The 13,916-nt window shown below is 36.7% G+C and overlaps 1 protein-coding gene across 1 annotated transcript in view; it reads right to left on the bottom strand.

Annotated features, from left to right (window-relative positions):
- The window catches only part of LOC147071244 (uncharacterized), a 50,937-nt gene extending 49,746 nt beyond the window's left edge, over positions 1–1,191 (bottom strand). The window contains exon 1 of the mRNA XM_085948557.1: positions 999–1,191. Coding sequence (XP_085804683.1) covers positions 999–1,191 — 193 coding nt within the window. The remainder of the gene's footprint in view (positions 1–998) is intronic.
- Positions 1,192–13,916: the final 12,725 nt, after the last annotated feature.

Here is a 13,916-nt window from a genome sequence, read left to right as displayed (position 1 = left end):
AATAATTGGTTAGGGTATGCTCACATTAAATTCACAATACATACATATATAATTATATATTATATTGAATAAAATAAGATTGAATTTTCAATGCAGAGTTATGTGTCTCCGTTAAATTCTTTCTAACAAAATTTGAATCTATCGTAAAGTTATTGAAAATTATGTTGATATAGTGAAGAAAATATGAAAATAATTTAAATCCATTTATGTGTCACATAGTGAGCTAATGCTATATATCGAGAGCTCCAAAATTTATAAGTTCTCAAGGCTATACCTCAGCTGAGGCATGGTCTAAAACGGTCGTGACTAGGCGATACGCGGATTGTGCAAATGACGCGAGCCGAACGAAATATAATTTGTCATAAAAATTCATCATGCGTCCTTTTTATGTTATGTTTATTATTATATTCGTAATAATAATAGTATATTCATTGACATGTTTTCTTTTTCAAGTACATGCGGAACGTTTTTTAGTCATCTTTACACGATTTAAGAATATATTCGTCCGACGCCATCACAAAACAAATTGGCGTGAAAACAGGTCGACTATCGCTCCCCGAATGGCAACGCGGCCGAAATTTCGTTCCACATACAGTTGAAAATCATTTTCCGTTTCACTTATGTACGCTCTTAATTAAAAAGTATATATCTATTTTTTGATTATTTATTTTTATAAAATTCAACCATTTACAGATTTTAACGATTGTATTTAGAATAAATTAAGTGACAGTCCCAATAACAAGAGGATGCATAACGCATAACATAGTACATAAAATAGTCAATGGATGGAAAAATAACAATCAATAGGTAGCATAGGAAGGAGGCAGTCTCCTTGTAATTTTGATGAGCATAATCAATACTGTCAAGTAAATGATTTTCTACTAATTTATTTTTCAGGTCCTTAAAATTAGATAAGATGTAAGTACCTAATAGGATTATTTATAGATAGGTACTTAAATAGAATTACAAATAACATGAGACAATTTTGTTTAACTCACCACGTACGGCCGCCAAATTTCGTATATAAAGTAGTTTTTCAAAATATTCCGCAGCAAATTCCAAAATATTGATAGGATTCTTCAGCAGGACTTCTCTCGCAAGCCCTTCCATTGCAAAATTCAAGCCTTTGGGTGGCATCAACCCCTCCGGAGGCAGCATGTTTGAATGGTCTGATTCCGTCGATTCGTTCATCTCTTGCGTTTGTTACCTTTGGGAAAAACACACTTATGAAACAATAACATAGTTGGCATTTATTATATTATTAATAATTGCAGGTATTTTTTGCGGTTTGAGCTTGGTGAGATTTGATTATACGGAATAAAATTTACCCGTAAGTAGGTGGTGATACCACTTCTACGTTTACATTTGGAAAAAAGCCACTACATTTATCGTATTCTGCGTCGCATAGGTATGCTTGACAAAGGTACAATAAACTAGTAGTATAGGTACGACAAACACAAACATAGACTATATTATATAAATAGTTATACTTTGAAACACCAATACGAATAATTTCACAGAAACAAGTCACAGTAAAGTTAGTCACTAATGTGTATGAACGGGAATGGGACAACTGGACGCCAGGACAATTGGACGCCGCACTGTCGTAGACACGTATAAAAAACGTAGACGAGAAATTTAACCAGTTTCTATCTACTACTTAGTAGTTTTAATTCAGTTTTTTATTGCAGATTGAGAATTACCATGCCTAAGGCTTTACATAAAAATAAAAAAACTCTTTTTTCGTTAGAACTTAAACATATGCTCGATTAAATTATTATTTACGTGTGCATATTTAAATTCTCACCAACTATTAAATCATAATATAGTAATTTAAATATAAATAATAACATTAAACAAGTATATTTTTTTAAAGTACGTATGAGTACATAACGTCTATTTATTTTCGAATTGCGTGGCGTCCAGTTGTTCTGGCGTCAAATCGTCCTAGACCCGTATGAACGTATCATTTGACATACTTGTGGACAATTATTGTATACTGACCAAAGTATATAGGGCAATTACACCCCTAGGAAGCAGGAAAGTGACTGATTGATTTTTTTTAAACAGTAAGAGTTCTTAGGTAAAATTTCAACAATGCAGGAAGAAGATTAACCTTGAAACGGTCCCTTATCAATATCTCAAATCCTAACTGCTCCGTCTTTTCAGTCTGAAATCGTAGATTAGTACTAAAATAATTATTTTATTTTTGCCGTATTGGTTCGGAAATCTGCTGCCGTAATCATGCCGACTATATTCAGGCCGTGCAACTGAATTGTGAAATATGATGTTAGTGATAGTTATTGATTATCTTCGAATACAATGCGGCAACCTCTTCCCAATAAATGAAGAATTTCGATGGGATATTTCGTTCAAATTATTACCATTTTACCACGTTCTTATTAGCTCGTATTCTTGTTTGTCCGGTACAGATTTTTCTTGTATGTCCAGTATAATTTTTTTCTTGTTTGTCCAAGATTTGTATGGGAAGATTGAAGATTTTTAACTAACTTCCCGACTAACTAGACATTTGAAACTTTTAGAATATATCAGAACACGACGACAATGCATTCTTTTAATACTTTTAGCCATTTTTAATCAGAATTGAATTCATTTTCAGTTAATTCTATTTTGTATGGAAAGTTATTATTGTTGGTTGCTAAGGGGGTCCTAGTAACTAAATTATTAATATATACGTGCGTTACTATGGAAATCAATATGAAATGTCAAAATGACATTTTAGTATTCTCTATTTATTCGGTATTTCTATCAAGTACAATAAAAAGTTTTTATTAATACATAGAATTGTCAAGTTTATATGATTCAACAGAAAATTTTAAAACGTGGTAAGTATATAAAAAGTTCTTTTTAACTTGTAATTATTTTTCAATATCCTACAATCATCATTTTCTACAAACAGTTAACCTTAACTGCATTCGAAGTATGAACAATAACTAGCACTTCTATAGAAGTTTACAATTTCGTATCACGGCCTGACTATTATAGTGGGTCTCGTACCTACTGTCAATCACCTCGTCGATTACTAGGCAATGAAAATTTTTATCAATGCGAATATCAAAATAAAATAAAACTTTATACCTGCAGCTTTTTCTTTAACACTAAACTACTAGAACGGTGAATCACTAACGAAAGAATTGTTATTGATTTTACGCAAGAAAAATAAAATTAGTACCCACACAATATGATTATGCATTTAATAATATCGATAATAATTGAATATTTTATTTAGTTTATCTTTACAAAATATTTCAATTAAAGAGTTTATTAGTCATTTTAGAAATTATTAGGTAGGTAAGTCAATAAAATAACCTGCACCTTTGTTTATAGTTGATAAAAAATAAATTGGGTAGGTTTGTATAACAGATGTTTCACTAAAGCGATGATTGAATCAATTATTTATTGTTTTAATATCAAACTATCTACGTTTTGAATTGAGCATTAGCTGATTATAAAAACCGAACAAAAATAATGAAGATTTAGTAAATGTGTGTGAATTATTATACTTTACTTGGAAAAGCGGCGAAGGAATCGTCCAGCCTCTTGTGTTCGCTCTGAAAATCCCAAGAAAATGTCCACAGCCACGGTAACTGGTAATGTGTTTTGAGTGAATTAACAATTGACGAATAATCTGATTGTTCGCCCATGTATAATTTACGAAGGTTTCAGACAGACTGCTATAGATTTTCCATCGTATGATACCTGCTTGTTTGCCAAAAAGGGTCATTGAATGTTGGTGCTTTAGGGTTACTATGGTGATTTAAACATAGGCGTCATCGCGACACGTATGTACCTGGCTAAGTATTGTTTAAAAATTTACATCAAGCGGTGGTATTTAAGGCTTTTAATGGAAAGCATTCGTATATAGGTATGTAAATATATATTATTGCGTTGAATAAATTAAGCATTTTATACAATATACGTAATATTTTTAGTTCCAGTAAAAGAGTTGTGAATGTACGGTGTGACTCATCAAAAATTATATAAATGATTGGAAATATATGAATCTATTAAGTTAGAGTACATTTTTTTTAAATTTATTACATGTGATTCAGGCACTCACGACATGACATGAAAAATATAAAGAAAAAAGTAACATAATGGAGAAAACCTTCTCGTATAGAGATGGAGCATATACATAATATGAACATGGTGACAAAAAAGCACCATTAAAACCAAGAATTTTCTTACGTAGTCTTGATAATGGTGTTACAACCGAAATAGCTATCATTTTAATATAATGTATATTATTATTCTACCAACTAAATGCTGGTTATATATAAATTATACGTACATAGTACATTTCACCGTAGCACAGTTTACCGTCAGCTGTTTTACCGCAAAAGTAGTGGCCGTATAGCATTGAGATCAACAAATTACGCGTTGTTCGTGAAACATTTCAGACAGTACGTTCCAGTATGTTTCATTTTTTTAGATTCAATAAGAACCTTATTCTGATATTGATTGGTAGCAAGTATCTGATAATAGCACTGTCATTATTATCAGATATTTGATAGGTACGACTTGATACTTACGGGCACCCACCAAAATTGTATATAGATATATGTAAGCGATATGATTGTATTTCTAATTTACTTAAAAAACAAACTTTCGTCTGTATTTCGGTGGTTTTTATTACATATTATTTTTTAGATGTTTTATTTAGACATGAATTTGATCTCAATAATATACGGCCATCTATTTACAATACAACAGCTCATGATGAATTGTGATACGGCCAACTGTATGCGTATACATTTCCGGACACGGTAAATGCTGACTCAACTAATACAAACAAACTCTTTCTACTGGCAAGTCTCTAATAGGCCATCCATGGACTGAAACCGTATGCGGTTTGGAACCGTGTGCCATACTAAGCTTATCTTTTCTGTTCTTGGAAATATATTTTCACAAACTATATTATAAGCATCTGATCGTATCCGTTTATACCATACACTTACACTTACAAATTTAGTGAAAATATATTTTCATGAACAAAAATCATATGGCACACGGATCTAAACCGCATACGGTTTCAGTCCATGGATGGCCTCTTAAGTGTTTATTCCCTTTTAGCCGACATAATATGGATACACTCCCAGAGGATGCGATCCGTATCCTGTAATTCGCCACATAAGCGAATCGGAGATTCTTAAATTGGACCGGTCGGCCATTCCGATTTGGTATCTACGAGGGAAAATTTCTCAGCCTTTAAAAAGCTTGCGGCATTTTACAACGAGCGAGAATGTCTTTTCTCATCGAGAATTGACCGTAATACATTATTTATCGAAGTAGGAATCACGCACACTCAAATGCATGTCAACCAATGTCTTGGGAAGTTGCTCCTGGGACACTTTCAGCACAACTTTTAAAAGCGCCTAACGTTCATTGCGCCTGCATAACGCAATATGTGGAAACGTGGCGGGTGGGAAAAGCAAGTAAACCTATTCATACAAAAATGGCACTTATGATAAATTTTAATTGCCTTCAGCCATTTTGTTAGGGAAATCACAGAAGGCTCCATCCCCGAAAGAAGATTCAACATCTTTGGACAATACATAGTATTGTTATTATGAACTTATAAATAAAACTATATTTCAAAAAAAGCGTAGGTAATATCGTCGGTGTTTTATAAAAAAGGCGAATCAACCATTTTGACGAAATCGAGATTTTAATGAAAATACAATATGTACCCCACTAGCTTTGTTGTGTAAAAACAGCGAATTTGTATCTTCACAGGGAAGTACTTAAAAACGATAATCGTAAGGGCGAATATCCATTTAGTATTACGAATAAAAAGCGAATGTGACATATTAGGACTTTTAAAATATTATATAATAATGTCTATTATAATGCCAGTATTCTTTCTAAGCGTTATTTGTTAGATATTTATAATCATCCACAGGTCATAAACAAATAAATGTCAATAGTTAAAAATCCTCCTCATGTAAAATAGCATTTTGGTTAATTCGCCTTTTGTACAAAACACCGACGATATACAAAACTATTGAAAAGTGTAAAAAGTACCATATGAGGCTAAATAAAATCTAAATTAAGAATTATATCCTAAACAATTGTAACAGTAATGAAGAAAATAATTTTGGAATGAAGGGCTTAAAAAATCTCTTGGCTCCTGGATTATGAAAGTTTTCCTTTATGTTGCTCGGAAAACTGGGTAGATGTATTTTTTTAATAGAGAATTCCTCCTCACTTATTAAGCTTTCAATAATAATAATAATTGATAATAATAATAAAAAAAATGTGCCAATACAACCAACTTTAATTCCGAATTCTGCACATTAATAGGACTGCGATGGTTTGAGGTAAACTTCGGACATTACTTTCATCAATAATTAAATAATATGAAGAAAAGAATCTACATATTATTATTATCACAATAATTAATATGACACTTATTAAAATCATAAAATCGCATGATAAATTTATTGATCCAATATGTCACATTATAAAATCGTCCAATCTCACCATTAACATTTAAAAAAAATAATGAAATCCTTTTCGAATATCGTAAGTCGTGACCATACCGAAATTAGATTCGATATAAATAAAAAGGATATCAAATTATACACATTTTTATTTTTATTAGAAAATTATTTTACTGCATAACAGAAAGCTTAATAAACTGAATTGTAATGCTACACATAACCATAAAATCATAATAAGATGGGATACATACTTTAACGAATTCATATTTTGTAACGTTTTTTACTGTACCTACGTATTGATTAATTAAAACATTTTTAAATGTAAATTATCAATAATTAATTGTCTCAAATTGTAATCTTCGTATATTTCCGCCAGGTGCCCCTGGTAGGCGGAGCATTCACCTTAATGGAACACTGTCATACAGTATGTGACTATGTGGCAGTGTTGCCAAGTCAAAATTTTAAATTTCATTAGATTTTGACAAAAAATTCAGTAGATTTCATAAAATATCAGTAGATTTTGGAAAATGTAGTATATTAGATATAATTTAAGACTAATAAGGATAAAAATAACTAATCATATTAATTTATTGTAAACAATGATGATATTAATGGGTAAAATGGCGCTCTTGGGTAGAGTTACAATGCTTTCTTCGTCAATTTAGAAGTGTAACACATTAAAAAAGATCGTGCGTAAATCATTTCAAGTTTATTATTAAAATAATCATCAGTAAACTTACAATTATGGAGAAACACAAATATCAGTAGATTTTTTGAATTTCGAAAAAAAAATCAAAAATTCAGTATATTGGCAAAAAATATCAGTAGATCTACTGAAATTTCAGTAGAAATGGCAAAACTGCTATGTGGTGGCAACGAATAATACAATAGTGCGAGTCAAACTCGATAAAATCAGATAATTTTTGAGAATGAAACCTGTGACGGTTCCTCTTCCTGGGACCTCGACAATAAGAGCACACAAATTTAATATTACCTAACTAAAAAGCGGATTTGTGTTCTAGGGTTTTAATGATTTGAAATAAAATCTTATGACATTATTGGCACTTCATAAAATATTTTATTAAAATTTATTACAAAGAATACTTGTTTTAGAATAGTTGGAAAAATAATAGGTAGGTACATACCTACTTATATAAAAAACAGTGCACAGTAAACTTGTTTATAGTTGTAGTGTATATCTAAGGAATCATATGATACTATATTATTTACAATCTACAACTCGGTATATAATGATATGATACGAGGGTGGGTCAATAAGTCCTTAGAAAAGCCGACAGGTGGCGCGACTAGTACTGTAAGCGGTTTGTTTTCATGCAGCGGCACTACGAAGTTTCAATCAGATTGGTCGGGTTGTTGTGTGTTTCTCGTACATTGTGGAAAATGGAAAAATGGAAAATGGAGAAAATTGAGTTTAGAGCTGTTATTAAACATTTTAATATAAAAGGGTTAACAGCAAAGGAAATAAAAAATGAGTTGGATTTAGTTCACGGCATATCTGCTCCTTCACTTGCAACTATTTATAACTGGTTAAATGAATTTAAACGTGGTCGTACATCAACAAAGGATGAACCACGCTCAGGACGTCCTGTAGAGGTGACTACACCAGAAATGATCAATAAAATCCACGATATGGTGTTAAGTGACCAAAGATTAAAGTTGAGTGAGATAATTGAGGTTACAGGGATCTCAAAAGGTAGCGTCATTTCTATTTTACATGACAAATTGGGCATGAAAAATATTTCTGCAAGATGGGTGCCGCGTTTGCTCACAGTCGACAATAAACGCAATAGGGTGGTGGCCTCTAAAGCCCTGTTGTCGCTCATGCAACGCAATCCGGATGAATTTTTTCGTCGCTTTGTGACTGTAGATGAAACATGGATACACCACTATACTCCCGAGACGAAAGAACAGTCAAAGCAGTGGATTGCGAAAGGCGAACCATGTCCAAAGAAGGCGAAAACCGTAAAATCAGCTGGAGGTGTTATGGCTACTGTATTTTGGGATGCACGTGGAATTATTTTCGTTGACTATTTGGAAAAAGGAAAAACAATAACAGGGGATTATTATGCATCTTTATTGGACCAGCTAAAAAACAAAATTGAAGAAAAACGGCCTCATTTAAACAGGAAAAAAATCCTCTTTCATCAGGAAAATGCCCGTGTTCACACATGTTTACGATCAATGGCTAAAATTGAAGAATTGAAGTTCGAATTGGTCGACCACCCACCGTATTCGCCAGATTTAGCCCCCAGTGACTTTTTCCTTTTCCCAAACTTAAAAAAATGGCTAAGTGGACAACGTTTTTTTTCAAATGAAGAAGTCATCGATCGGACAAATGCTTATTTTGAGGACCTTCCGAAAACTTATTTTTCTGACGGTTTAAAAAAAATTGAGAAACGTCTAACCAAGTGTATTGAGCTCCAAGGAGATTATGTTGAGAAATAAAAAAAAATACAAAAATAAAAACTGTTTTAATGCTTTTTTCTAAGGAATTATTGACCCACCCTCGTATGTATACACAATTATCAAAAGTATTGGAAAACCATTTGTACAATTGGTTACGGTACATATGAGGCGGCCGGAAAATAATTTTCACAGTCATCAGTGGCGTGCGTAAATAACCGAAATTTTATGTGCTATTGAAAATGTTTTATGTATTAAGTATAATTAAACGTTATTATTAACAGTGGACCGATTGAATGTGTGACTATTATAAATATTTAGGAACAAGGATTTATAAGGAATGGGACCAGTCTCAGTAAATAAAAACCAAAACTGCTTTTCCCAAAATGAGATGCCTCGTTAGCAATCGAGACCTTCTTAACATGTCAGACTACGTAGAGTTGGGTTTTGAGAATTTCCCGAAGGGAATTCTCGAGAAATTTTCGAGATTTTCCATCCCGAATCACAAGAATTGAAATTTTTAACATTTCGGGAAATCCCGGATCTCGAGAATCTTTTCTCGGGATTCGGGATTTCCTTATTGTCAAAAATTAATTGATTTTATATATGAAAAAATGATTGTATTTCGAGAAATTTGTTATTCTATTTGCATTATAAATTTTATAGGGTGACTATATTTCCCAGAACTCAATTTATTTAATAGCCTATTCAATACAGGCAAAAAAATATTGCATTAATTGCATAAAATAATGTATTAATCTGTGTTCATTATAGTATAGTAAGTGTACAACTAAAATGGTTAAAATAAATAAGATAAAACCTAGAAAACAGAGCCGTGGCTAAAACCAAATTTTATGTAGAGTGAATTTAAAACAGATCACACGCACACACAGACCGCGGGATTACCCACTTTATGTTGGCTATTTTGAAGTTAGGGTATTATAATTGCCCTTCTATGTTCTTTAACTACGACCACCTATGCTAGGAAAGAAATTATTAATTTTATCAATTATTATTGGTTTGGTATATATTTATATTATTCGCTATTGACTCTGAAGTCCTTTGAGATGTTGATCGTATTTTTTGCCTTGTGTTCTTCTGTGCTGGCCCCTTTTTACCCCCTTTTCTTCTCGATTACTTATCTCTCTGGTTGCTCATCTTGTTTTACCGGCTGGCAGGACTGACGCTTCTATCGTAGCGTGCTTTGTCTTTGGTTCTTCAATTAGTTGATTGTTTTCCCTTTGTTCAGAAGCGAAAAAATTTTGTCAAACGTTCAAGTGCAGTTAAATTGTGAAATTTGTGCAATAATGGAGCGTAATGAAGCCAGCAACGTCGCGGAGGGACTAGCGATAGAGACCGACTCGAATGAGTCGGAATTGCTGTTGGACGATCCAGTGGGTGAACTGAGGGCAACAGTAATGTCACTGGATAACAAGGTATCACAGATTTTTTCAATCTTCGACTCTCCGGTAAGTTTTTTACGGCCACCCGCAAGGCCTGAAACAGCGGAAAAACCCAACAAGATTCCGTTGCCTGTATTTAGTGTCGTAGTTCAGGAGCCTGCTTTTCCGACGCCAGACAAAGCTTGGGTAGCGGAACTTACCAGGCTGAACTGTTCGACACAGATAATTGGGCGGGGGTTCGCTACGCTGAAACCCAAAAACAATATCTGGCGGCCCCGTCTTTCGTTGAGTTGGGACTCAACGATGAGTTACGCCCCTACGATCGTTCATCGCAAACGATACATGTAATGGAGCGTACGATCGCCGGCCTCCAAAATGCGATACTCGCTCAAAAGGAGTGTATTCGGGACGCGTTACAGCGAGTAGTCGACTCTGTCAGCGACCACACCATCGGTACGGCTCTTTTTGAGACGGTCGTAAAGGAGTTCGGGCCCTCTTCAGCACTCAACAAAGTGTCTGAGGACGTCACCCGAATCCTTTGTGGAAAACGGGCAGAGTTGGTTCAGACGAGGCGGAAGAAAATCCTCTCCGGTATAAAAGACACCTTCACCCGAGAGGCTCTTAACAAGATCTCACCTAGCGCCGAACATATCTTCAATAAAGATAAACTGGCGGGGTTCCTAGAAAGAGGTGGGGGTCGTGAGAAGGTCTTCGATCAGACCACCAAAGTGGTTGACCAGGGCAGGGAGAGTCAACCTAGCACTTCGTCAGGTGGACACAAGGACATCTTTCGGAGGCAGGGATACACGAGGAGGATACCAGACCAGGTTAGGGGTGGCTTGCCGAGAGGCCCACGCCCATCCAACCGAGGTGGTGCGAGGGGCACTTACCCTAGACGCAGGTGACCCTCACCATGTTCAAAGGGGGACGCCTCTAGCATTTCCAGGAAATCTGGCAGGCCAAGGGTGCACCACCACCATTATTAAAAATAATAACGGGAACCCGTATTCCGTTTATAAAGAAACCCCCTCTAATAATGCCTTCCATACAATTCCAGAAGGATTTCCAAACGCGACAATCGCCGGAGATCACTTCACGAATCACGGAACTGAAGAAATCGGGAGTATTGGAATTGGCAGAACCATCTCCGAGCATCCTCTCAACCCTGTCCCTAGTAAGGAAGCAAGACGGCAGTCAACGACCCGTCTTCAACCTAAAACGCCTAAACGGTTTCCTACAACCAAGGCCGTTCAAACTGTTCCACCATTTCAAGGTCCCAACATTCCTGCAAAGGGAAGACTGGTTAGTAAAAATAGACCTAAGCCAAGCGTACCCACATGTACCTATAGCTATACAACATCGCCGATTTCTTCGGCTAGTTTACCAAGGAGAACTCCTTCAAGTCACGTGCCTTCCGTTCGCACTGTCGGCAGCACCAAGACTGTTTGCCTCATTAACAAACTGGATGGCTGAACACCTCCGGGGAAAGGGTATGAGAATCGTCACTTACTTAGACGACTTTCTGATGGCAAATCAGTCCAGAGAGATTCTTCTGTCGCAACTGACTTATATGATAGATTTCATGCAGGCACTAGGCTGGATAATCAACAAGAAAAAATCTTGTCTGATTCCATGCCAACAGCGGGAGTTCTTGGGTATGATGTGGGATACTCACAACAATCGGAAATATCTATCAACAGAGAAGTGCACATCACTTCTTCACCACCTGCGAATGTAGATCCAAAAAGGCAGTTGGTCGCTCAGGCAGGCCCAACGCCTCCTCGGGCGACTCAACTTTGCAACCTTCGTCATTCCACAGGGGAAGTTGCATTGCCGACGTCTACAACGTACGATCGCTCAATTATCAAGGAGCCACCCTCACAAATCAACATCGATTCCACCACAAGCTCGAGAGGACATCGTGTGGTGGATTCGAGTGGTGGGCTCCTCAGGAAAGATTCACAGGGCAACCTACAATCACTTCCTCACCACAGACGCAGCCGATTCAGGCTGGGGAGCGCAGTTAGACGAGTGCCACCTCTCAGGTACATGGACAAAACGCCAATCCACGTGGCACTCCAACCGAAAAGAGCTGTATGCAGTACTCTCAGCCATACAACTCCGGGAGCAAACGCTCAGGGGATCAGAATTACTCCTACAAACCGACAACAAAGCAGTGGTGGCCTACATCAACAACGAAGGGGGCACAAAGTCTGCAACCCTACTAAGTCTTTGCCGACAGATTCTGGAAATCGCCAACCAGGCCAGTATATCATTGACTGCACAATACATTCCAGGAAAATACAACTGCGTGGCAGACCATCTCTCACGCAGCAAAATTATCCCAGAATGGCACCTAGTTATGGTGGCTACAGCTCCCCTATTTCAAAGATGGGGACTCCCAGACATAGACCTGTTCGCATCCAACACAGCCCATGTTGTCGCAACGTATGTCCGAACGATGCCCTTGCACTGTTCCACGATGCCTTCAGTCGACAGTGGGACTTCAAACTAGCCTGGATATTCCCGCCACCGAATCTAATTCCACAAGTATTGGCACACCTGAACATGGCAAGGGAAAATATTTACTAGTGGCCCCATGGTGGAAGAAGTGTTTTTGGAGCGCAGACCTACAGCAGAGATCACTGGAACCCCCCTACCCGATCCCGCACTAGGAGTGATTTCTAGTGGATACGGTGACAAACCATCCACCTCCACAAGTCCCGGACCTATCACTCCAGTTATGGATAATTTTGGGTGGGCAGAGTTAGTTTCTAGCTGGTCGGTAGAGGACAGATCACTTCTCACTTCCGGCTGGCGACCATCCACTTTGAAGACTTATAGACCTGCATGGGACAAATGGAAGACATGGTGCATGGACAACACGATAAGCTATAATACCCCGAGCCGATTGAAGTAGCTAGATACCTGGGTCACTTATACAATAAGGAAGGTCTTTCATATAACACTATTCTTGTACATAAGTCAGCCATAGCTACCTTTTGCAAACCTATGATCAGTAAAGACATCAGCAGTAACATAGTAGTGCGTCATATGTTAAAAGCCATATCCACCCGCAAGACTAGACCTACAAAACCACCGATTTGGGATCCAAGAATAATCGTGGACTACCTCAAGAAAACAACACCACTAGTATACAACCTATATGAAGTTTCACGCAGAACAGCTATATTATTATTACTCGCATCGGGACGACGGGTTCATGACCTTACCCTACTCAGTGTAGCGGATAATGGCCTAGTCGATAATGGCGACCATATAATTCTATGGCCAGTGTTTGGTTCCAAGACAAACACATCAAGGCACCGCCAATCTGGTGGAAAATTAAGCGCTTCCAGTTGCCAAAACATCGATCCAGTATTTTGGCTACGAAAACTTATCTGCGTTTCCAATGAGAGAAGAGAAGAGGGTGGTAATATTCTGGCATTATTTATCTCGTCAAGAGGCCCCCCAAAACTTGCGACTCGAGCAGTCATCGGAAATTGGGTGAAGTCAGTACTCGCTGATGCAGGGGTACAGGAATCACCAGGCAGTATTCGATCAGCAGTCGCCTCTCTAAATTGGTTAGAAAACTACCCCATAGATGACATCCTGCAGAGAGGTA

Source organism: Rhyacophila brunnea, unplaced genomic scaffold (genome assembly GCF_057557595.1).
Source record: "Rhyacophila brunnea isolate RB1 unplaced genomic scaffold, BYU_Rbru_1.0 scaffold_20, whole genome shotgun sequence".
In the NCBI taxonomy this organism is placed as follows: Eukaryota; Metazoa; Arthropoda; class Insecta; order Trichoptera; family Rhyacophilidae; genus Rhyacophila; species Rhyacophila brunnea.
The sequence above is the reverse complement of the archived record's forward strand: the minus strand, read 5'-3'. Positions and strand labels throughout refer to the sequence as shown.